This window comes from Mytilus californianus, unplaced genomic scaffold (assembly GCF_021869535.1).
Source record: "Mytilus californianus isolate M0D057914Y unplaced genomic scaffold, xbMytCali1.0.p SCAF_6, whole genome shotgun sequence".
Taxonomy (NCBI): Eukaryota; Metazoa; Mollusca; class Bivalvia; order Mytilida; family Mytilidae; genus Mytilus; species Mytilus californianus.
In genome coordinates this window covers 45,889,066-45,912,936 of record NW_026262712.1, presented here as the reverse complement: position 1 = coordinate 45,912,936, position 23,871 = coordinate 45,889,066, and the positions used below count along the sequence as shown (strand labels likewise).

At 32.8% G+C, this 23,871-nt stretch overlaps 1 protein-coding gene across 2 annotated transcripts; it reads right to left on the bottom strand.

Moving 5' to 3' along the window:
* Positions 1-469: 469 nt before the first annotated feature.
* Positions 470-23,301, bottom strand: LOC127706443 (sperm axonemal maintenance protein CFAP97D1-like). Of its 2 annotated transcripts, none has more exons than XM_052211081.1 (6): positions 23,214-23,301; positions 4,193-4,263; positions 3,413-3,534; positions 2,628-2,751; positions 1,212-1,331; positions 470-613 (listed from the first exon to the last, which is right to left on the bottom strand). In XM_052211081.1, the coding sequence occupies exons 2-6, from the start codon at positions 4,259-4,261 to the stop codon at positions 506-508; spliced, it is 543 nt and encodes a 180-aa protein (XP_052067041.1). In that variant the 5' UTR covers positions 4,262-4,263; positions 23,214-23,301; the 3' UTR covers positions 470-505. The 2 variants fall into 2 exon arrangements, with proteins under 2 accessions (XP_052067041.1, XP_052067040.1); XM_052211080.1 differs by lacking the exon at positions 23,214-23,301 and adding an exon at positions 5,330-5,506.
* Positions 23,302-23,871: the final 570 nt, after the last annotated feature.

Here is a 23,871-nt window from a genome sequence, read left to right as displayed (position 1 = left end):
TCGTACTTAATATGTAATAAAACCATTTCAGCTGAAAACGAACTTTTTTCAGGCTTCATGTTTTGTAGACCGTAAAATCAGTATCCGAAGCTACGACTAACAGTACCCTGACAGGTCTTTAATTAAACAGCAATTTTCTTTCCAAAATAAGTTTAATAACAAAAATATGTCCATAGTACACGGATGCCCCATTCGCACTATCATTTTCTATGTTTAGTGGACCGTGAAATTGGGGTCAAAACTCTACTTTGGCATTGAAATTAGAAAGATCATATCATAGGGAACATGTGTACTAAGTTTCAAGTTGATTGGACTTCAACTTCAGCAAAAACTACCTTGACCAAAAACTTTAACCTGAAGCGGCACAGACGGACGAACGGACGGACGGACGAACGAACAAACGGACGCACAGACCGAAAAACATAATGCCCCTCTACTATCGTAGGTGGGGCATAAAAAGTAACTGAAATATATGTAGAAATACTATAATTGTGCTTCATGATGTTTATATCTTTATCAAAGGGGGACTTTTTGGAACGAGGCTGCCTCTCTTTTGGTTAAGTAACGTGGTTAACGCTGTTTCAGCAGTATTCTGTTGTTGACTGGTGTCTACCTGCAAAACGATACATTGACTTGGTTTTAAACATGAAATATGACACAAATGTGGTGCGGAAGAATCTTATTTCTTAAGTGTTTCTCGTTTCTCGTTTTTTATATAGATTAGACCGTTGGTTTTCCTGTTTGAATTGTTTTACACTAGTCATTTTGGGGCCCGTTATAGCTTGCTGTTCGGTGGGAGCCAAGGCTCCGTGTTGAAGGCCGTACTTTGACCTATAATTGTTTACTTTTTACATATTGTGACTTGGATGGAGAGTTGTCTCATTGGTACTCATACCACATCTTCTTATTTCTATATTGAGTTTGGTCCTATTTCTATGGTATTGCATTATTCATTAGCATTCGATTAAGATTCTTAAGGTTCCATTCTTTTTCATTGTTATTTATTTTTTAGCAATATTATTAATCTTTTATCATGGATGTATATAAAGTAAACGAAATCATAATGTAACTTCCTAATGTGTATCTTCAAAACTCATAGGTCATTCAAATTTAAACCAATCATAAGTTGTCTTTTCATCGTAGTTTGCAAGGAAATTATCGACCAATCAGATTTTGGTATTCAAAATTAAAAAATTTCAATCTCAACTTACTTGTTGCCTGATGCGTTCATTTGCAGCTAGTTGTTGCATTTGGTATAATTTGTAATGACTTTGTCCCTGTCTCCATTTGTGTGGGAATTTGGATATATTGTTAAGATATTGTTGATTTATCTGAAAGGTAAACATTAGAATAAAAACATTAACAGTAAAGTAGAAATCGACAGTTCAATGTAATGTTTACGATATTGGACAAACCAAAATAATCATCAACATTTTTTCATACTAAAAACTTCAATTCCTGGGAAGCGTTTTCAAATTCAAATTGCATGCAAATTTAAAAGGAAGTGCATTGCGACAATTTATTTTCCGTTCTCTTTCTGTCATATTTTTAACATTATTTTTGATTTTTTGTAACTAAATTTCAATCATTTGCACGATGCGTCTAACATACAAATGAGAGGGCTACACGAACATACAACTGAGATGAGTTTACGTGAATGCGGCAGCGACCTACTTATCTAAAAAAATCAAGACACGATTAGATGATCTAGAGGTCAATATATATGGTCTTCAACAATTGTTAAGCCTAAGTGTCTATACAATATTCAAGCTGTGTATTTGTGACAGTGAGACACTACAGTTTTAGTTGTCATAACTCGATACAAATGCACGTGTATATCTGATTCGACCATTTCTCAGTATAAATTTAGTATATCGTATCACAAACAAATGGTTTCAAATTTTATTATGTGTTCACGCAGTATATGAAAGTGTTTTGTATAAAATAAAATATGGAGATGTGGTATGATTGGCAAAGAGACAACTATTCAACAGTCCGAATGACGTGGATTTAAGCAATTATAGATCGACGTACAGCCTTCAACGATAAGAAATACCTATACCGCATATTCAGCTATAAAAGGCCCCGACATGACAAAATGTGAAAAAAAACTATCGGCCTGATTTATGATAAGTTATAACAGACAGCAACCACCGACAACCACTCAATTAAAGGCTTCTGACTTGGGACAGGCAGATAAAGCCATGCATATAACATGCCATTGAGATAAAGAGGTCCATGTTACCCCGCTTGGGTGGCTCTTTCAAAACGTAAACATTTTTGTACCAAATCAAACTATTAAAAGAAAAACTCAAACAAATTTGAATGGGGCTAAAAGTGAAGAAACATCAATGGTTCACTTATTCGTCTTTTTGAATTGTTTCTTGCGGACAAAGACCAACACAAAAACATGATACCCCTGGTTGTAACGATCACTGTTGCCAGAAAATCATTCCAAAATATTTCAAAGAAGATAACTAGCGAATGTCACGTTAAAATACTTATTATACATAAATGTTTCAAAAATAGTAAATAAAACAATCTTGTGTTACACAAGATTGTTTTATTTACTATTTTGTACATTTTTATGATTTACATTTATTTTTAATTGATAATTATAAACTAACCTGATTTTCATGTTTCCATCGTAGGTGATTGTAATGCGGTTCTTTTGAAGTTATTCGTTTCAAAATTGCCAAATTTTCATGTGTTATTCTTAATAGTTCTCTCTGTCGTTTTGTCTTATTTAAACTAAAATAAAAATAAAAATGTAGTAAATGAGAGATTTCGTTCATAAAGTCAAATCCCAAACTCGCCACATGAGCTCGTATTTATTGTGTAAATAAGAATGATATGCACATCTCTGGTTTGGTTTTTCCTTAATTTGAAGCTAGAATTTTACGAATTGATTTAAATTTCTGATAATTGTTTCTAAAACTAAATGACAGTTCCCTTCTACAGCACATATATTGTGTGGAAATGGTTGTAATTTCGAGATAGGATGTCAACCGAAAGCCAATCTTGTAATTCTCAGCATAACTTGCATAATAAAAAGAAAATTGATGTATCCGATGCATCCAAATTGACGATTTCCTAACATTTATAGTTTTGAGCGTTGCAGTACTTAACGAGCGACAAGAAAATCAAACGGAGCAAAGTGAAAGACCGGATTTTAATCAGATTGGGGTCTTCTTCAAATATTTTTTTAATTCAAGAAATGCATGGTTTTTCGTGTTTTCGATAGCGCTTTAATTAGTTTTCATACAAATACAGAAGCTTTAAAAGCTGCGTTACATTTTCGTACATTTTAAACATGTTTTCCTCAAGAAGCCAGCTGGAAAAGCAAACATTTGGACTCATTGATATCCTTTTATATATAAACGTGTTTCTGATTAGTAAATACTATTAATACCTTTTTTTCTTATAATCGTGTTTTTGATTATCTACACTTCCCCCGTATTTCATTATGTATGCCATTTTTTGAAGTAGAATTCGGTTATCCCTTTCCACTGTGGTAAGTCTTTCCTCTTCCATCTGAAAAAAATCGCTATTACGTACTATATTAGTAAGCAAATAAGGGGGATAATCCTACCGAAAAAATGCCTTCAATTTCACGTTAGAGTGACACTTCGGTTGATGTAAAGGGAAGGCTAATTAGTATCCTGAAAGTTACGGTTATAAAACAGAGCAAAGATAGAAATTACATAGACTCCTTTTTTCCTAAAACGATAGTGCAGTGAAACCATCTGGAAGAGAACATCGCATGCCAAAAGATAGTTGAGGGTTTCGCGGCTGCCCTCCAACAGTTGGACTAACCAACCAGCTCTCCTTCCAGTGCGCATATATCCGCGATCGGATCCTGCACTGTGTAACATACAGATACAGATACAGATAGAGACATTTGAGTACATCCAGTTGAGTGCACGTGTAACAACCGAAAAATGAAAGTTTAGATTTCTTTTACCATTCTACTTGTACTAGTAAATGAAGTTATGTCGTAAAGTGCTTTATCATGACGATACTGTTTTACATTAAAACGAAAATTGTGCTATCTTTTTCTACATGTGTATTTATACCCAGTATAATTCATAGTATAATTTTTATCACAATTTTAAACTTGTGTATGTGAGTAAATTATTTTAATACATTTTATTATACCCAACATTTCAGTTAATACCTGCGACTTTCTTACCTGGAGTTTCTTCAGTTTTATATGAAGGTGCATGTAGGTCGAGGGTGGCTTGTTGTCGACCACAGACATTGCTGTAAAGAATGATAATAACCTTATGGTATTTGATGGCGGATCTTTGGAACTTTCCGTTAAATTTATTTAAAAAACACCCATCAAATAAATACATACTAAGCTAATAAGTTTGTACGTCAGACGCGCGTTTCGATCGTATACATAATACTCACTAGTGACGCTCGAATCAACAGTTGAAAGGGCAAATCAAATACGAAGTTCCAGAACATTATCTTTCCTTGAATGGAGGCAAACTAGTAAGGCAATTGGTTTAGAAGATTGTTTTGGAGTTTTATTTGCGATCAATTAAGTTTGTGATAATGGTCGAACGTAAAAAGCGGAATTTTTTTTTTTAAATTTTCAATTGACTGTATCTTTGGACGTTTGAGAGCTACATTTATTTATATTTTCCGATAATCAGATGCAGTTCGATGAATTCTAATTGCATACCAATTTTTTTTTTATTTAGTGCATACGATAAGTGTTACTTGAATAATTTTCATCAGTAGTTCTCAAGCCTGGTTTGGGAATTATAGCATTCTGCAGGATACTACTTGACTAGCAACGAACAAAAGAATCGCAATAGATAACTCAAGCGCCTTTTGAGCTTAAGTATAAAAGGAATAAGCTCGAGAAGCTCCTGAAGTTTACGAAATTTCTGTTCCAAGTGTGACAAATATAGTGATCGTCTCGGTAAACAGATTAAAATTCAGATCATGCATGGGCACGGCACGATAGGACGATATTGTCACTATGAAAAACGAAAACTTCAGTGGCTGTTGGTGATACACATAGTATTCAACAGTCAACCAATTCTTGGTGACAACCAAGTTGTTTGAAAAGCTTTTGAAATGTTCGGTGATGACTTCCGTGTATTTTTTACTTTTAATGAAGAGAGCGACAGTTCTATATTAACTTCGATAACAGCATCTGCTATCCATGATATATGCTATCGAGCATGTAAGTACTGTAGTCAACAATTTAGCTTTATTCACATAAACTAATGCAGTGAAAAAATAATCCTGTAATGAAAGAGGGCACGAAAATATAATAAACATAAACCAAAATGGCGGTTTCACAACTCACCTGCAAAAACCTTCTTTCTGTGGGCGTCGTAATGACTTTGGTCCCATCTTTTTCTCAGATAAATATTATTAGCAGGCGTGAGGGGCTGATAAGCGCGGTGCATCATAAATCAACATATAAACAATTATAAAAACAAACATAAATGCAACAAACCCGAAAAAAAATGAAAACAAGGTAAAGACGTCAAACATTGTGACGTGTAGATAGCTTTTGGCGCAGAAAGATGGATATTTTTTCCCGTCATTCTGAGAGTTTCTTTCTCAAATTGTATAGTATTTAATTGAAATGACATATAAAAGTGAATATGCGCATACGACATTTGACGCATATTAACATCACAAGTTTTTTTTATCTTCATTCTTTGGGAAACCTTTAATTTGTGTGTGTGTGTGTGTGTGTGTGTCGGGGGGGGGGGGGGGGGGGGGGTGCCATTGTATTACAAATTTGCTCAATTTTACAAAATTTGAATTATCAGTACATACATATTTGCGTTGGTTTGCATATTTGCATTACAAGACAGAAAAAGGTTCAAATAAAGAAGAAATGGTCTGTACATAAATATCACCCCAATGAATTTCTGCGAAGTATCAATGCGCTTCTAAGACCAAATTAAGGTAGCAATAAGTTCTTGGTAGGAATGTTGGACGAATGTTTTGATTTTTATTTCACATTAAAGATTTACAGGACACATTCAATATATTCACTACTATCAAATCTAGACCGATTTTAAGCCTTATAAGCAATTGGTTTTGGTTCAAACATACAATACTCTGATCGAGATAAATAGGCGTGAAGTACCCACGAAACCTAGTTAAACACATTCTTATGTTAAGCTTGTCCTATGGCACGAACCTAGCAAGTTCATTTTATGTTTTAAGAATGATTTGTTAGTTTGGGTATGCATTTTAATAATGAGATGGATTGGAATCTCGCGGACAGTTTGCATAGCCAGTATGGTGATATATAGGGTTCCGAGAACTCTTGTGAGATTTCCCTTCATGCATCTCGTTCGCCGTTTGATCTGCCCGTGTTATGGCAAAAATGTGATATACAGCAACAAACGACAACCACTGTGGCCTGGTTTTCGAAAGTATCCTAAGATATGTCATAAGATATATCTTAGGACAAATTTTATAACCATAATAGAATTGAGAATGGAAATGGGGAATATGTCAAAGAGACAACAACCCGACCAAAGAGCAGACAACAGCCGAAGGCCACCAATGGGTCTTCAATGCAGCGAGAAAATCCCGCACCCGGAGGTGGTCCTCAGCTGGCCCCTAAATAAAATTGTGTGCCAGTTCAGTGAAAATGGACATCACACTTAACTCCAAAACATATAAATGAACTAAAATTAAAAACATACAAGACTAGCAAAGGCCAGAGGCTCCTGACTTGGGACAGGCTCAAAAATGCGGCGGGGTTAAACATGTTTTATGAGATCTCAACCCTCTCCCTATACCTCTAGTCAATGTAGAAAAAAGAAACACATAGCAATACGCACAGTAAAACTCAGTTTAAAAGAAGTCCGAGTCCGATGTCAGAATAGGTAACAAAAAAAAACTAAGCAAAATGACAATGATACATAAATGAACAAAGGACTACTAGCAGTTACTGACATGCCAGCTCCAAACCTCAATTAAACTGATTGAAAGATTATGTCTTCATCATATGAAAATCAAGTAAAATTCCTCCCGTTAATGGTTTAGTATCATACCATCATAAAATATATGAGAAGAACATAACCCGTATCATGCCAACAACTGGTTTTAGAATAAATGTGTTTATTTCCGATGCAAAGACCCTATGAGTGAATCAATATCAATACCAAAATATGCAATCCTTAATGACTTGACAACAGTATCGTAACCATATCCTTTCCGAATAAGTCTGTTTAAAGGTTTGGTTAGCTTTTGAGGTGAATGCCGACATTTTTGTGCTTTGTAAAGAATATTACCATAAAATATTGGATGTGAAATACCTGAACGTATAAGCTGTCTGCATGTTGATTTATATTTACGAATGATGTCCTTGTACCGATGATAAAATTTAGTAAATGTTTTGACTAGAAACCCTGGTGTTATAATTTTTCAGTAATACAGAGATTTCTTTCGTTGAAATCAAATACGTTGTTACATACACGAGCGAATCGAACAAGTTGAGATATATAAACACCATAAGATGGCGACAAAGGAACGTCACCATCTAAAAATGGATAATTAACAATAGGAAATGAACAATCATCTCTTTTATCATAAATTTTGGTAATAAGTTTCCCATTAAAGATAAAGATATCAAGATCCAGGAAAGGGCAGTGTTCATTGTTAGTATTAGCTTTATTTAAAGTCAGTTCGGCAGGGTAAATCTCTTTAGTGTACATACATGTCATGACTATCATTTGATCACTCATAGAATATAAATCAAAGCTGTCCTAAGATAGTCATACCTATGATGCTCTTATAACTGTCATATATAGTGAACATATTTTCTTTTATTTTAAACAATGATTAAGAAATGATAAAAATAGCTAATAAATATAATAATAAATATAATAAGTATGAAAATAATAATTGGTATCATCCTTATTATTAACGAATATTATATATTTACATTATAATGAACATGAAATTATATAATTATGAAAAGGAAAGACAACCCGAGTTGATAATGTGTTTGAATTTAGTTTGTATATATGTATATATATTATATAAGTCTAAATTGAAAAACAACGTTCAAACCAATGATTGCGTTGGATAAAAACCGCAATTTTCATACGTGTGCATGCAAAACAAATTTCTTGCTAGAGGGGTCTAAATACAGCACAAACAACATTTTCCAAAAGACCAAAAAAGTGAAAAAAGTATATTTAAACAAAACGCATTTTAATAACAGGTCGAACAATGGATGTTCTTAAACCCTGCTGACTGCCATTGGCGATTGCCAAATAAACGGATCACAAGATGTAACAAAATGGATCTTTATTATTAATCTAATACCAAACAGAAAACAATAAACTTGCGGAAAAGATGGTATACCGCAAACATGAGGTGCAAAAATTTGTACACCATATCCGGATTTCGACAATTAATGTCTCTTTGGTGATGTTAGGAATCGAAACGGTATTTGGAAGGCCATATAATTTACCTCAATTTAGGATAGACTCTTGAATTTTTAAGAGTCGAAATAGGATGAAAGGATCATATAAACCCGAAGGTAAATATAATACAAGCCCAAACGAAAAAATATAAATAAGTCTAAATTGAAAACAACGTTCAAACCTGTGATTGCGTTGGATAAAAACCGCAATTTTTATACGTGTGCATGCAAAACAAATTTCTTGTTAGAGGGGTCTAAAAACAGCACAAACAACATTTTCCAAAAGACCAAAAAAGTGAAAAAGTATATTTTAACAAAACGCATTTGACTAACAGGTCGAACAACAAATGTTCTTAAACCCCGCCGACTGCCATTGGCGATTGCCAAATAAACGGATCACCAGGTGTAATAAATGGATCTTATTTATAAATTAATACCAAACAGAAAACAATAAACTTGCGGCAAAGATGGTATACCGCAAACAAAAGGTGCAAAGATTTTTGTACACCATATCCGGATTTCGACAATTAATGTCTCTTCAGTGATGTTAGGAATCGAAACGGTATTTGGAAGGCCATATAATTTACCTCAATTTAGGATAGACTCTTGAATTTTGAGGAGTCAAAATAGGATGAACGGATCATATAAACCCGAAGGCAAATATAATACAAGCCCAAACGAAAAAATATAAACAAGTCTAAATTGAAAACAACGTTCAAACCTATGATTGCATTGGATAAAAACCGCAATTTTTATACGTGTGCATGCAAAACAAATTTCTTGTTAGAGGGGTCTAAAAACAGCACAAACAACATTTTCCAAAAGACCAAAAAAGTGAAAAAGTATATTTTAACAAAACGCATTTGACTAACAGGTCGAACAACAAATGTTCTTAAACCCTGCCGACTGCCATTGGCGATTGCCAAATAAACGGATCACCAGGTGTAATAAATGGATCTTATTTATAAATTAATACCAAACAGAAAACAATAAACTTGCGGCAAAGATGGTATACCGCAAACAAAAGGTGCAAAGATTTTTGTACACCATATCCGGATTTCGACAATTAATGTCTCTTCAGTGATGTTAGGAATCGAAACGGTATTTGGAAGGCCATATAATTTACCTCAATTTAGGATAGACTCTTGAATTTTGAGGAGTCAAAATAGGATGAACGGATCATATAAACCCGAAGGCAAATATAATACAAGCCCAAACGAAAAAATATAAACAAGTCTAAATTGAAAACAACGTTCAAACCTATGATTGCGTTGGATAAAAACCGCAATTTTTATACGTGTGCATGCAAAACAAATTTCTTGTTAGAGGGGTCTAAAAACAGCACAAACAACATTTTCCAAAAGACCAAAAAAGTGAAAAAGTATATTTTAACAAAACGCATTTGACTAACAGGTCGAACAACAAATGTTCTTAAACCCTGCCGACTGCCATTGGCGATTGCCAAATAAACGGATCACCAGGTGTAATAAATGGATCTTATTTATAAATTAATACCAAACAGAAAACAATAAACTTGCGGCAAAGATGGTATACCGCAAACAATATATATATATATAAGTCTGAAAAATTACACCCAACAGTGTTAGAATTAGATTTTTATGCTGACAAATGTTCCCTCAACGGGATTCGAACTCACACCTTTAATACACTACAGCACCAATCGCTTAGTCAAATGCGTTTTGTTAAAATATACTTTTTCACTTTTTTGGTCTTTTGGAAAATGTTGTTTGTGCTGTTTTTAGACCCCTCTAACAAGAAATTTGTTTTGCATGCACATGTATAAAAATTGCGGTTTTTATCCAACGCAATCATAGGTTTGAACGTTGTTTTCAATTTAGACTTGTTTATATTTTTTCGTTTGGGCTTGTATTATATTTGCCTTCGGGTTTATATGATCCGTTCATCCTATTTTGACTCCTCAAAATTCAAGAGTCTATCCTAAATTGAGGTAAATTATATGGCCTTCCAAATACCGTTTCGATTCCTAACATCACTGAAGAGACATTAATTGTCGAAATCCGGATATGGTGTACAAAAATCTTTGCACCTTTTGTTTGCGGTATACCATCTTTGCCGCAAGTTTATTGTTTTCTGTTTGGTATTAATTTATAAATAAGATCCATTTATTACACCTGGTGATCCGTTTATTTGGCAATCGCCAATGGCAGTCGGCAGGGTTTAAGAACATTTGTTGTTCGACCTGTTAGTCAAATGCGTTTTGTTAAAATATACTTTTTCACTTTTTTGGTCTTTTGGAAAATGTTGTTTGTGCTGTTTTTAGACCCCTCTAACAAGAAATTTGTTTTGCATGCACACGTATAAAAATTGCGGTTTTTATCCAACGCAATCATAGGTTTGAACGTTGTTTTCAATTTAGACTTGTTTATATTTTTTCGTTTGGGCTTGTATTATATTTGCCTTCGGGTTTATATGATCCGTTCATCCTATTTTGACTCCTCAAAATTCAAGAGTCTATCCTAAATTGAGGTAAATTATATGGCCTTCCAAATACCGTTTCGATTCCTAACATCACTGAAGAGACATTAATTGTCGAAATCCGGATATGGTGTACAAAAATCTTTGCACCTTTTGTTTGCGGTATACCATCTTTGCCGCAAGTTTATTGTTTTCTTTTTGGTATTAATTTATAAATAAGATCCATTTATTACACCTGGTGATCCGTTTATTTGGCAATCGCCAATGGCAGTCGGCAGGGTTTAAGAACATTTGTTGTTCGACCTGTTAGTCAAATGCGTTTTGTTAAAATATACTTTTTCACTTTTTTGGTCTTTTGGAAAATGTTGTTTGTGCTGTTTTTAGACCCCTCTAACAAGAAATTTGTTTTGCATGCACACGTATAAAAATTGCGGTTTTTATCCAACGCAATCATAGGTTTGAACGTTGTTTTCAATTTAGACTTGTTTATATTTTTTCGTTTGGGCTTGTATTATATTTGCCTTCGGGTTTATATGATCCGTTCATCCTATTTTGACTCCTCAAAATTCAAGAGTCTATCCTAAATTGAGGTAAATTATATGGCCTTCCAAATACCGTTTCGATTCCTAACATCACTGAAGAGACATTAATTGTCGAAATCCGGATATGGTGTACAAAAATCTTTGCACCTTTTGTTTGCGGTATACCATCTTTGCCGCAAGTTTATTGTTTTCTGTTTGGTATTAATTTATAAATAAGATCCATTTATTACACCTGGTGATCCGTTTATTTGGCAATCGCCAATGGCAGTCGGCAGGGTTTAAGAACATTTGTTGTTCGACCTGTTAGTCAAATGCGTTTTGTTAAAATATACTTTTTCACTTTTTTGGTCTTTTGGAAAATGTTGTTTGTGCTGTTTTTAGACCCCTCTAACAAGAAATTTGTTTTGCATGCACACGTATAAAAATTGCGGTTTTTATCCAACGCAATCATAGGTTTGAACGTTGTTTTCAATTTAGACTTGTTTATATTTTTTCGTTTGGGCTTGTATTATATTTGCCTTCGGGTTTATATGATCCGTTCATCCTATTTTGACTCCTCAAAATTCAAGAGTCTATCCTAAATTGAGGTAAATTATATGGCCTTCCAAATACCGTTTCGATTCCTAACATCGCTGAAGAGACATTAATTGTCGAAATCCGGATATGGTGTACAAAAATCTTTGCACCTTTTGTTTGCGGTATACCATCTTTGCCGCAAGTTTATTGTTTTCTGTTTGGTATTAATTTATAAATAAGATCCATTTATTACACCTGGTGATCCGTTTATTTGGCAATCGCCAATGGCAGTCGGCAGGGTTTAAGAACATTTGTTGTTCGACCTGTTAGTCAAATGCGTTTTGTTAAAATATACTTTTTCACTTTTTTGGTCTTTTGGAAAATGTTGTTTGTGCTGTTTTTAGACCCCTCTAACAAGAAATTTGTTTTGCATGCACACGTATAAAAATTGCGGTTTTTATCCAACGCAATCATAGGTTTGAACGTTGTTTTCAATTTAGACTTGTTTATATTTTTTCGTTTGGGCTTGTATTATATTTGCCTTCGGGTTTATATGATCCGTTCATCCTATTTTGACTCCTCAAAATTCAAGAGTCTATCCTAAATTGAGGTAAATTATATGGCCTTCCAAATACCGTTTCGATTCCTAACATCACTGAAGAGACATTAATTGTCGAAATCCGGATATGGTGTACAAAAATCTTTGCACCTTTTGTTTGCGGTATACCATCTTTGCCGCAAGTTTATTGTTTTCTGTTTGGTATTAATTTATAAATAAGATCCATTTATTACACCTGGTGATCCGTTTATTTGGCAATCGCCAATGGCAGTCGGCAGGGTTTAAGAACATTTGTTGTTCGACCTGTTAGTCAAATGCGTTTTGTTAAAATATACTTTTTCACTTTTTTGGTCTTTTGGAAAATGTTGTTTGTGCTGTTTTTAGACCCCTCTAACAAGAAATTTGTTTTGCATGCACACGTATAAAAATTGCGGTTTTTATCCAACGCAATCATAGGTTTGAACGTTGTTTTCAATTTAGACTTGTTTATATTTTTTCGTTTGGGCTTGTATTATATTTGCCTTCGGGTTTATATGATCCGTTCATCCTATTTTGACTCCTCAAAATTCAAGAGTCTATCCTAAATTGAGGTAAATTATATGGCCTTCCAAATACCGTTTCGATTCCTAACATCACTGAAGAGACATTAATTGTCGAAATCCGGATATGGTGTACAAAAATCTTTGCACCTTTTGTTTGCGGTATACCATCTTTGCCGCAAGTTTATTGTTTTCTGTTTGGTATTAATTTATAAATAAGATCCATTTATTACACCTGGTGATCCGTTTATTTGGCAATCGCCAATGGCAGTCGGCAGGGTTTAAGAACATTTGTTGTTCGACCTGTTAGTCAAATGCGTTTTGTTAAAATATACTTTTTCACTTTTTTGGTCTTTTGGAAAATGTTGTTTGTGCTGTTTTTAGACCCCTCTAATAAGAAATTTGTTTTGCATGCACACGTATAAAAATTGCGGTTTTTATCCAACGCAATCATAGGTTTGAACGTTGTTTTCAATTTAGACTTGTTTATATTTTTTCGTTTGGGCTTGTATTATATTTGCCTTCGGGTTTATATGATCCGTTCATCCTATTTTGACTCCTCAAAATTCAAGAGTCTATCCTAAATTGAGGTAAATTATATGGCCTTCCAAATACCGTTTCGATTCCTAACATCACTGAAGAGACATTAATTGTCGAAATCCGGATATGGTGTACAAAAATCTTTGCACCTTTTGTTTGCGGTATACCATCTTTGCCGCAAGTTTATTGTTTTCTGTTTGGTATTAATTTATAAATAAGATCCATTTATTACACCTGGTGATCCGTTTATTTGGCAATCGCCAATGGCAGTCGGCAGGGTTTAAGAACATTTGTTGTTCGACCTGTTAGTCAAATGCGTTTTGTTAAAATATACTTTTTCACTTTTTTGGTCTTTTGGAAAATGTTGTTTGTGCTGTTTTTAGACCCCTCTAACAAGAAATTTGTTTTGCATGCACACGTATAAAAATTGCGGTTTTTATCCAACGCAATCATAGGTTTGAACGTTGTTTTCAATTTAGACTTGTTTATATTTTTTCGTTTGGGCTTGTATTATATTTGCCTTCGGGTTTATATGATCCGTTCATCCTATTTTGACTCCTCAAAATTCAAGAGTCTATCCTAAATTGAGGTAAATTATATGGCCTTCCAAATACCGTTTCGATTCCTAACATCACTGAAGAGACATTAATTGTCGAAATCCGGATATGGTGTACAAAAATCTTTGCACCTTTTGTTTGCGGTATACCATCTTTGCCGCAAGTTTATTGTTTTCTGTTTGGTATTAATTTATAAATAAGATCCATTTATTACACCTGGTGATCCGTTTATTTGGCAATCGCCAATGGCAGTCGGCAGGGTTTAAGAACATTTGTTGTTCGACCTGTTAGTCAAATGTGTTTTGTTAAAATATACTTTTTCACTTTTTTGGTCTTTTGGAAAATGTTGTTTGTGCTGTTTTTAGACCCCTCTAACAAGAAATTTGTTTTGCATGCACACGTATAAAAATTGCGGTTTTTATCCAACGCAATCATAGGTTTGAACGTTGTTTTCAATTTAGACTTGTTTATATATATATATATATATCATAGGTTTGAACGTTGTTTTCAATTTAGACGTATATGCTTCTGCAAATTTACAGATCTAACATTGTTGGGCTGTTGTTTAGACGAATTATATATACAGAATGTATTTTCAGTCTTGTATCACCATCACTGCTAGTGTTCCGATGGATACAATCTGTTGTAGAGTCGTCAATGGTTCAGACGTACTTATAATTTAAGTATTTCTGTGACTGCATCTTACATTAATTTGTAGGATCCTTTACAATAGATAATTCAGCTGATCTATAACAATTCCATCTTCATGCCTTATATATCATGTACTGTGTTACGACGCTAGATAAAAACTGACGAGGAAAGGTAACACCCGGCCACCGAAAGCTTTTTTATTATAGAGCCTGATGGTCGAGTGGTCTAGCGCGTCGGGCAATAAAAAAAAGAAAGAAAAAAAAAAAAAAAAAAAAAAAAAACGCGTCGGGCATAGTGCAAGGCGATTTGTTTCTACGATACCTCAGTAGCATGAGTTCGAATCCCGGCCAGGGAAGAACAAAAAATTTGCGGAAATTTAAAGTACATTGTTGGGCTGGTGTTTAGACGAATTATATATATATATATAATAAAATTCTAGAACTTTGTGTTCATGTATTATTATACATGAAGTGTATATTTAGAGCTAATTTCCCAATGCTTGTAGAGGTTACAGGTTTAACTCCGCCTATTTATACTTTTTGAAGTTGTCAATCTTATTAACAATGCTTGAGCAAACATATATACATACAAAGCAAGTAAGCCAACCAAAGTCTTACTCTATAATCATTAGGAAACTAGCCCTAATTGTGAATACTTTAAGATTTGATACATCGAGTACCGGTCCTACTTAACGAAATGCTAGTGCAAATACGTTAATAAACTACTATAATATAAGGAAACAAATAATATAAACAATTACTATACATAATAAAAACGTAAGAAAGGGGGTTCGAATTTTACGTCGCAGGAGATTTAAATTTTAACTGAAAGAGTGTAAAGGATAGATCTTTACTATTTATCAGACTGGGCAACACAACAACAAACAGTGCCAAAAAGAAATTCCGGGAGGCTGCATGTGCAAACATGAATTCAGTGAATTCCTGTCGTAACTTTTATGATAAACATAATAACATCATAAGTCATGTCGCGAGGTGTCTTAAGTTTACGATATAAGTTATAACATATCGTAACTTGGGACACTTTTGAAAACACATCTTACGACTATGACATGTCCTAAGACCATCGTAAGATATGTCTTAGTCATAAGATACTTTCGAAAGCCAAGCCCCTGACGTACAGGCTCCTGACTAGGGACATGCACATAAAGAATGTGGTGAGAATAAACTGGTTAGCGGGCGCTAAACCCTCCCCTTAACTTGTGACAGTATTGCACAGAACAACACAAGATCAAACTGAACAAAAAACGATGGATGGATAGATGGATGTTAAACGTTCCGTGGCAAATTTAATTCATATTCAGGACTTAGGACGAGAACTTGTTGGTGAGATATGAATATGTACCCTGCTTTGTAATAGACCGACACACATTGCTTGATTTTCAACGTGCTAGTTCACAAGATAACAGACCGAGGTAGATATGTCACCTTACCCGGTCACATAATTCTGACTCCGAACCGACCAGTCTTTGCTCTTACTCCTCAATGCCACGTGCTTAGCTGTTAGCTGAGAAGCAGCAAATATTAATTTAACAGTCTTTGGTTTGATCCCTCCAAACCCACGACCTCTCACATTTGAGGCGAACACGCTACCATGAGATTACCGAGGCGGTATAAGGAAAAAAGAAACGAAAACAAATAGGAAAAAGAGCAACAAACGACAACCACCCATTTACGGGCTCCTGATTTAGGAGAAGCACATATAGAATATGGCCGTGTTAAACATGCTACCCTCCCCTAACCCGGGACCGTGGTGTAAAATAACAACATAAGAACAAAATTAACTCATCAGATTGATAAAAATCATAAAAATTATAAAAAAACACTTCTCACTTCCAAGTTGACATTTCTCATTTACCATTTGACAATTCTCACTTACAACTTGAAATTTCTCACTTCTAAGTCAACATTGCTTTGTGCGAAATTTAAAGTTAGAAAAATAACAGTGATTAACAAAACTAAAAGTATCTGCTATTAAATATTTCACACCTATTTCTAGCTATTATATTTCACACCTATTTTTAGCTATTATATTTCACACCTATTTCTAGCTATTATATTTCACACCTATTTCTAGCTATTATATTTCACACCTATGTCTAGCTATTATATTTCACACCTATTTCTAGCTATTATATTTCACACCTATTTCTAGCTATTATATTTCACACCTATTTCTCGCTATTATATTTCACACCTATTTCTAGCTATTATATTTCACACCTATTTCTAGCTCGCAAAGGAAAAGGAAGAAACAACATTTAACTCGAAAAAACATGTGGACACTTTTTAGATAAATGAACCGTAACTTGAATATAAACTCGGACACCTAATTCAAAAATTCGTAAGGGTTCCGCGGAACCCAGTGTCTCGCCTACTTTTTCTGTTAATCGCAGGCTCAACAAAAATGAGGAAGTAAATCAATAAATATATTCCTCTTGATACTGTCTTTTGATTTTAAGAAGCTTCTGTCCAAGCTTGGTAAAAATCCAGGATAGTTTATGAATCTAATAAATGTTTAAAAACTTTTAACTGCTGACTGAATGTAATGTTAACTGGAAGAAAACAAAATTTCCTTCTGGATACTACCATTTGATCATAAACAAGCTTCTGTCCAAGTTTGGTACAAATCCAAAATAGTATAAGAAAGTTATTAAAATTTTAAAAACTTTAACCACAGAGTGAATGTGTTGTTTCCTGGCAGAAAATCTAACTCCATTTTAAAGTAAAATACGGAAAAAATGGATTTATTTTTTTACAAAATGTCCTTCTAGATACTAGCTTTTGATCATAAACAAGCTTCTGTCCAAGTTTGGTACAAATCCAGGATAGTTTAAGAAAGTTATTAAAATTTTAAAAACTTTAACCACAGAGTGAATGTGTTGTTTCCTGGCAGAAAATCTAAGTCCATTTAAAAGTAAAATAAGGAAAAAATGGATTTATTTTTTTACAAAATTTACTTCTGGATACTATCTTATGATCATAAACAAGCTTCTGTCCAAGTTTGGTACAAACCCAGGATAGTTTAAGAAAGTTATTAAAATTTTAAAAACTTTAACCACAGAGTGAATGTAATGTTTCCCGGTAGAAAAACTAAGTCCATTTATAAGTAAAATACGGAAAAAATGGAATTTTATTTTTACAAAATTTACTTCTGGATACTATCTTATGATCATAAACAAGCTTCTATCCAAGTTTGGTAGAAATCAAGGATAGTTTAAGAAAGTTATTAAAATTTCAAAAACTTAAACCACAGAGTGAATATTTGTGGACGCCGCCGACGACAACGACGACGACGACGACGACGACGACAACGACGGAATGTAGGATCGCTATGTCTCGCTTTTTCGACTAAAGTCGAGGGCTCTACAAAAATGGATAAATAGTTGAATAATACTGTACCTTCAGTTTTTAACCTTTGACTTAGCCACGGTAGGTTTAGTTTATATAATTTTTCGAAAGAAACATCAATTTAAAAGAAGATATTATTGGTTGATCTGATTAGAAGGATTGGTCTCTAACTTTTTGTATTAATATTTTATTAAACTAGATAAAAATTGCAAAGCGTCATCGCACAATCATAAGAAAGCTTTAGACAGTTACTTACAAACTTAAAGCTAAGTATAAGAAATATAGACGATATTTCGTGTTTTATGAAATTTCGTATGTATTTAGAACTCGTTGAACTGCATCTAAATAAATTGAAAATGGTACCCGGAGTATTTATCATGCAGAGGTATCATAAATTTAAAAAAAAAAAAAAAAAAACAGATAAATTATGTACGTACACAAACAAAATGTATTTATTCACTTTAGACTGTCATTTTCTTTTTCTTCTTTTTAATCTTTTGGTATTATTGTGTTACAAACGATACGTTATTGCTATGAAGGTTTCCGTTCTTATGATATAAAATTCATATTGGGTCGCCCGATTCATTTGTTAAGTAGAAATGACTGAGTCTCAAAAAGAGAGGCGAAAGATACCACAGGGATATTCAAATCATAAGTCGAAAATACACTGATAACGCCATGGCTAAAAAAGAAAAAAAGTCAAAGGCGTCACACGGAGAGAAAAAACGTAACGTCGGGACGGCGTATAGCGGCTGCAAAATCGTTTTTCATGTTGAACTTGGCTTTTTTATACCAATGATTTAAACATCAAAAACAAATCTGGTGACCATCTTATATTTTCGTATCATAAAAACGGAAATATCAAAACCAATAACGTATTATTTTTAAGCAGTGCTGTAGACAGAAAAGTAAAAATGTGACATTTTCGACTTTTTCAACGTACATTATATACATGTATTGTTATCATTTTACAAAACTTTATAGCTTGTATCACTGAAAGTATAAATGCTACATGTACCACTTTTTCCATTATTTTCATGCAGTTCAACGAGTGATAAATACATACAAAATACGATCCGAAATACTGCCAAATTACGTACTATTATACTTCGCCACACGTTTGACGGCACTTGTTCTTAAGCTTTCTAATGGTGAAGTTACAAAGCTCTGGTCTAGTTTAAACAAATGAAATTATATTAATACAATGAGTGATATAACTTATTTAAAAATATATTCATCTTAACATTATACTAAAAATAAATAAACTATTATTGTGTTTAAGCGTATAAGCTTTGTGAAAACAGTCGTTCCGAAATTCGAATCCTACTTATTGACCAGAATTTTATTTGAAACAGAATCATCATTTTATAAGGACCATTCAACCAATACGGAGTAAAGTTTGAATGGAATATTGGCCCAACCAATTAACTGCTGTCGAGAAAGAATTTTGATGACATCACCAATTAAAGCCCCCTATACTTGTGAATATAATAGAAATTGTATTGTATTACGTTTTGATTGCAAAAAATATATTATTTTAACTTAATCAGGAATAACCAATTAAAATGTTGTAGTCCTTTATGAAATCATGTAACAAGACTTTTCATTGGTTAAAGGAATAAAAACCGGGAACAACCCTTTTTCGGTAAGTGTTTTGGGTTATTCGTCAGTTGCCATGAGATTCCAGTTTGAATAAAGTCAGAAAATAAGAAAAATAATTATATGTGTAAAACTTTAAACTAGTAAAACTATATATAACATGTATAAGAAGAAGTAGTAATACTTTTCGATATGATCAGTTTGTATATGTAAAATAATGTATATGTTAACTACAGTCTGAGTGCTCAATGAAAAATTAAGTATAGTTATTTTGTAATTCTTCTTTTTTACCAGGGAATTATTATTTAATATTTTAAAATAGTCTTTTATAGAAATTATATTTAGAAGTAATATTTTGAATTTAGCTTTATTTATTCAAATGGTAGTTTTTATTTTATTGCATTAAGATTGTCCCAAACCGGTGTGTTACGTTTGCGCGAGAAAAAAAAAATCCACGCGAAATTTACCTGTTGAAAAGTCACTTCGTTTACGCGGATTAATTAAAAAAATATATAAAAAAGAAATCCTTGACTTTTTATAAACAATTTATGATTTCCAAAATTAAACATTTTTTTTTTTAAACTAAAAACTGAAATTAGATTCAACTGTTTATCGGCCATCTTATATATACATGCTAATGATTGAGCTGTATTAATCAATTTTCCATCTATATATATATATCTTTATTCTGATAAACCTTCGTCAATACAATGGTATACAGAAGTTACATGTTTGAGTTTTATGTCATATTCATAACTTCCTTAAATTCAATTATATTTGAATAATCAATAAGTGTATTGATAAAAAGTATATTGATTATTCAAATATAATTGAATTTAAGGTCAGTGACTTCATTACATAATGAAATTCATCTCCAAGATCTTTTAATTCACATTATTCGCATATTCTTTGATCTCTCTGAATGTTTTTCCATCTACCACTTTCTATTGGTAATCTATAGTTCATTAGTCTTAATTGACAGAGGGTGTAAATGTCAAGGGGTTCCAAAACATCTAAATACTTCTCGAATCCAAAAAGTTCCTTAAAAAGGCGTTAATTTATTGTTTGAATATCTGAATACCACGTTTGTTCAAATTGATCTTGGAGAGATGTTCTAACAAAAGTCTTTAACCAAATTTCATTAATACAAGTTTGAATTATAACCATACATAAGATAAACTAGTTCAATTAAGAATAGATTCTATACATTTCATCCAATAAAAGTAAACATTAGTTTCAAAAGATAAACTAAACATTTTAAAATTTGTATGTCATTACTAATAATATACTGGGTTTGCTAAAAATCAACTTTGCCCAGTAAGAAATCATACGAACTTTGATATCTAAGCAAATATGATAACGTCTTAATTCTCTATATATAACACAATTCGGGTGGAGGATTTTAGATGTAAAAGAATTTATAAAATTTCAAATGAACTCTTTCTAATATTTCATTATTTCCAAATCCCCAAATTTCACAGCCTTTAAGTAAAGCAGGTTTAACCAATTTAGCAAATAAATCTAATTGACAACTTATTGATAAACCATGCTTTCTCCCTTTTTTGATAACTTCATACATGGCTCTCTTAGTTTTATTCTGCTAGATGCTTCTTATTTGCTTTAAATGAGCCATTTTAATTTGCAAATACAAAGTTTCGACTTTTTTCCTTTACCTAATATACTGAATATTTTCATATTGTTTAAAATACACTCGGCACACGTTTAACCATTCGTTGTCTCGGATATATTATCTAGCTAACGTACTCGGCACGTAACAGCCAGTAATAGCTAATTATACAATATAAAATTTATTTATACAAGGCTCAGAAACATGCAGAATGTATAAATCCGACAATATTTACATTTATTAGTTTTTCTATATGTATGCCGCAACTATGCTATTCATATTAATTGATTTGCGCATTGTTTCAGTTGAGTTTTATTTTATGACGTTACCAAAGAATACAGGTTTGCGGAATTTTTAGGGTGTCATAATTGTTGATTTTACCCAAATTATTCATTTGGAACAGTTTTAAGATTTGCAGTAATAAGTGAACATCCATATATTTTCTAATACGATCAATTTTATTTTGCACTGTACCTGTTTCTAAGCCTTCAGCAAATATATTACGTATTTTGAGATCATGTATAGTAATTCTTTATTTGTACGTAACCACGAATTTGCAGTCAAATTGTATTGACCATATAAACATTTGTGATATACAATAACTGACCGTATAAAGCATTGTTTGTGACTCGGAACAATATGTTTCCGTAGACGTTTTACAACGTCCGCTTTTATATTTCCAAAATCATTCAAGATTGTCATCCAAAATATTTTTAAAGTTTTCAGCGCTGTAGTATAAATGAAATAGGCATACACTACACGGCACGAAGCTAGTCAAGCCTCACATTTCTATGTTTCTGACCCTCGTACAAATATTTTGTTTTATTCCGAGACAATGCATGTTTATTCAGTAATTTATATATAAGGCTTTTTTGGTGGAGAGATTTAGATTTAGGTTGCCTTTTGTGTCTTCAAAAAGTGAAGATTATTTATCAAAAAGGTCGGAAGTGGCACCGGCACTTGTGGTATAAACATCTCTTTTTCCATACATATACAATTTTTTTTGTGTTTTAATTTATATTCTTTAATACTATATTAACTTGTTTTCACTTAATCAATGTGTTCTCGCTCTTATCTATACGATACTACAATATCATGGTTTATATATGATGTCCCAACTATTCTTGTTTTCGATTGTGCCCCTTCTGGTAGATTATCTGTATACCGCCAATTTGGTTTGTAAAATAGCAGTTCACAATCGGTCTAGTTCTTTGCTTAGATCTGCAAATTTTGAGGCAGATTAACAATAAATATGTAGGACTGTTTATTTAAATACAAAAAAAGTAAGTAATGTATTGCATTATTAAGACTGTTTTACGAAGCATGCGTAAGACCCGTTTGATGGATCTTTTATTTTGACTTTTGAATTCTTTTTTTTCAAATGTGACATATGTATGTTACCTTAATCAATGTTGTCATTTGACTTAGAAATATTTGCCTATCAAAGAACATTGTACTACGTGCAACAACAAATTTCTAACTTGAATTTTGAACGACATAGGAATTCCTTTAAAAACAGAAGATCGTGCTCATCCACTCCCAAAAAAAATCATATTTGCATTGTTTAAGGTTTATGATCCCTTCTGTACTGTGTATTACGAGATTTTTAAAGTGTAATGATATCAAAACAGCACCAATACTGAATAAAAGAGACATACCATTTAGTACATATACCAAAGGGAAACGTCGTTCACAGAAATTATATTTATTGCCAAATTGCATTAAGAAGAAAATGTGGATTTTGTATCAACTCGAGCCATTATTTTTTACAAAAAATCCACAGCCTTTATTACAAAAACTTTCGTTATATCATTTAAAACCTAGATTACTCACTTGTTTATCCATGTGGTAGCTTTTATTGTTAACAAAAAGTCCTAAACAACTTTAAAATGATCTCAAAAACATCGTGATGAATCATTAAAGTCGAACGCACCCTAGAAGGTGAACCTGAATTGATTTGTATTTGTACTTGTTTTAACTAATATCTTTATCACATTTAAACATTAAATGTATGGACAAAATTTCATTTCAAAATTAATTTTTCATTTTCAAGATTTTTTTATTCATAAATTTTTCCGTAAAGTTGAAGCAACATTTAAAAAAATAAATGCATGCTTGAACATTTCCCGCGCAATATTATATAAACAACGTATCGGACGTAAATGCGTAATTGATTAGCGATATGCTGAAATATTAATTGATACACTTGATTCAGAAAAGAATACCGTTTTACCGGATTATACATACATTCTGAGTGTTATTTTCGGAGTGTAACACATGTTCCCTTTACGTTACGTTCGTTCGTATCTTTCGTCAAAATGTAAGAAAGCTTTATTTAACCCCAATTAGATAACACCAAAGACGTAAACAATCGGTCATGTAAATTTTCTAGCACTGACATTTCACCGAATGTGAAATTTTGAAATTGAAACGATTTTTTTATGACAAGGATAGACAAGACTAATACCGGTATAAACAAGACAGACATTAG

Coding starts and splice junctions, on each gene's coding strand:
- LOC127706443 (XM_052211080.1), bottom strand. CDS start 5,435: ATGATGCACCGCGCTTATCAGCCCCTCACGCCTGCTAATAATATTTAT. Junction 2,752..3,412: donor CACGATTATAAGAAAAAAAG/GTATTAATAGTA, acceptor TTTTTATTTTAG/TTTAAATAAGACAAAACGAC. Junction 614..1,211: donor ATGAACGCATCAGGCAACAA/GTAAGTTGAGAT, acceptor ATCGTTTTGCAG/GTAGACACCAGTCAACAACA.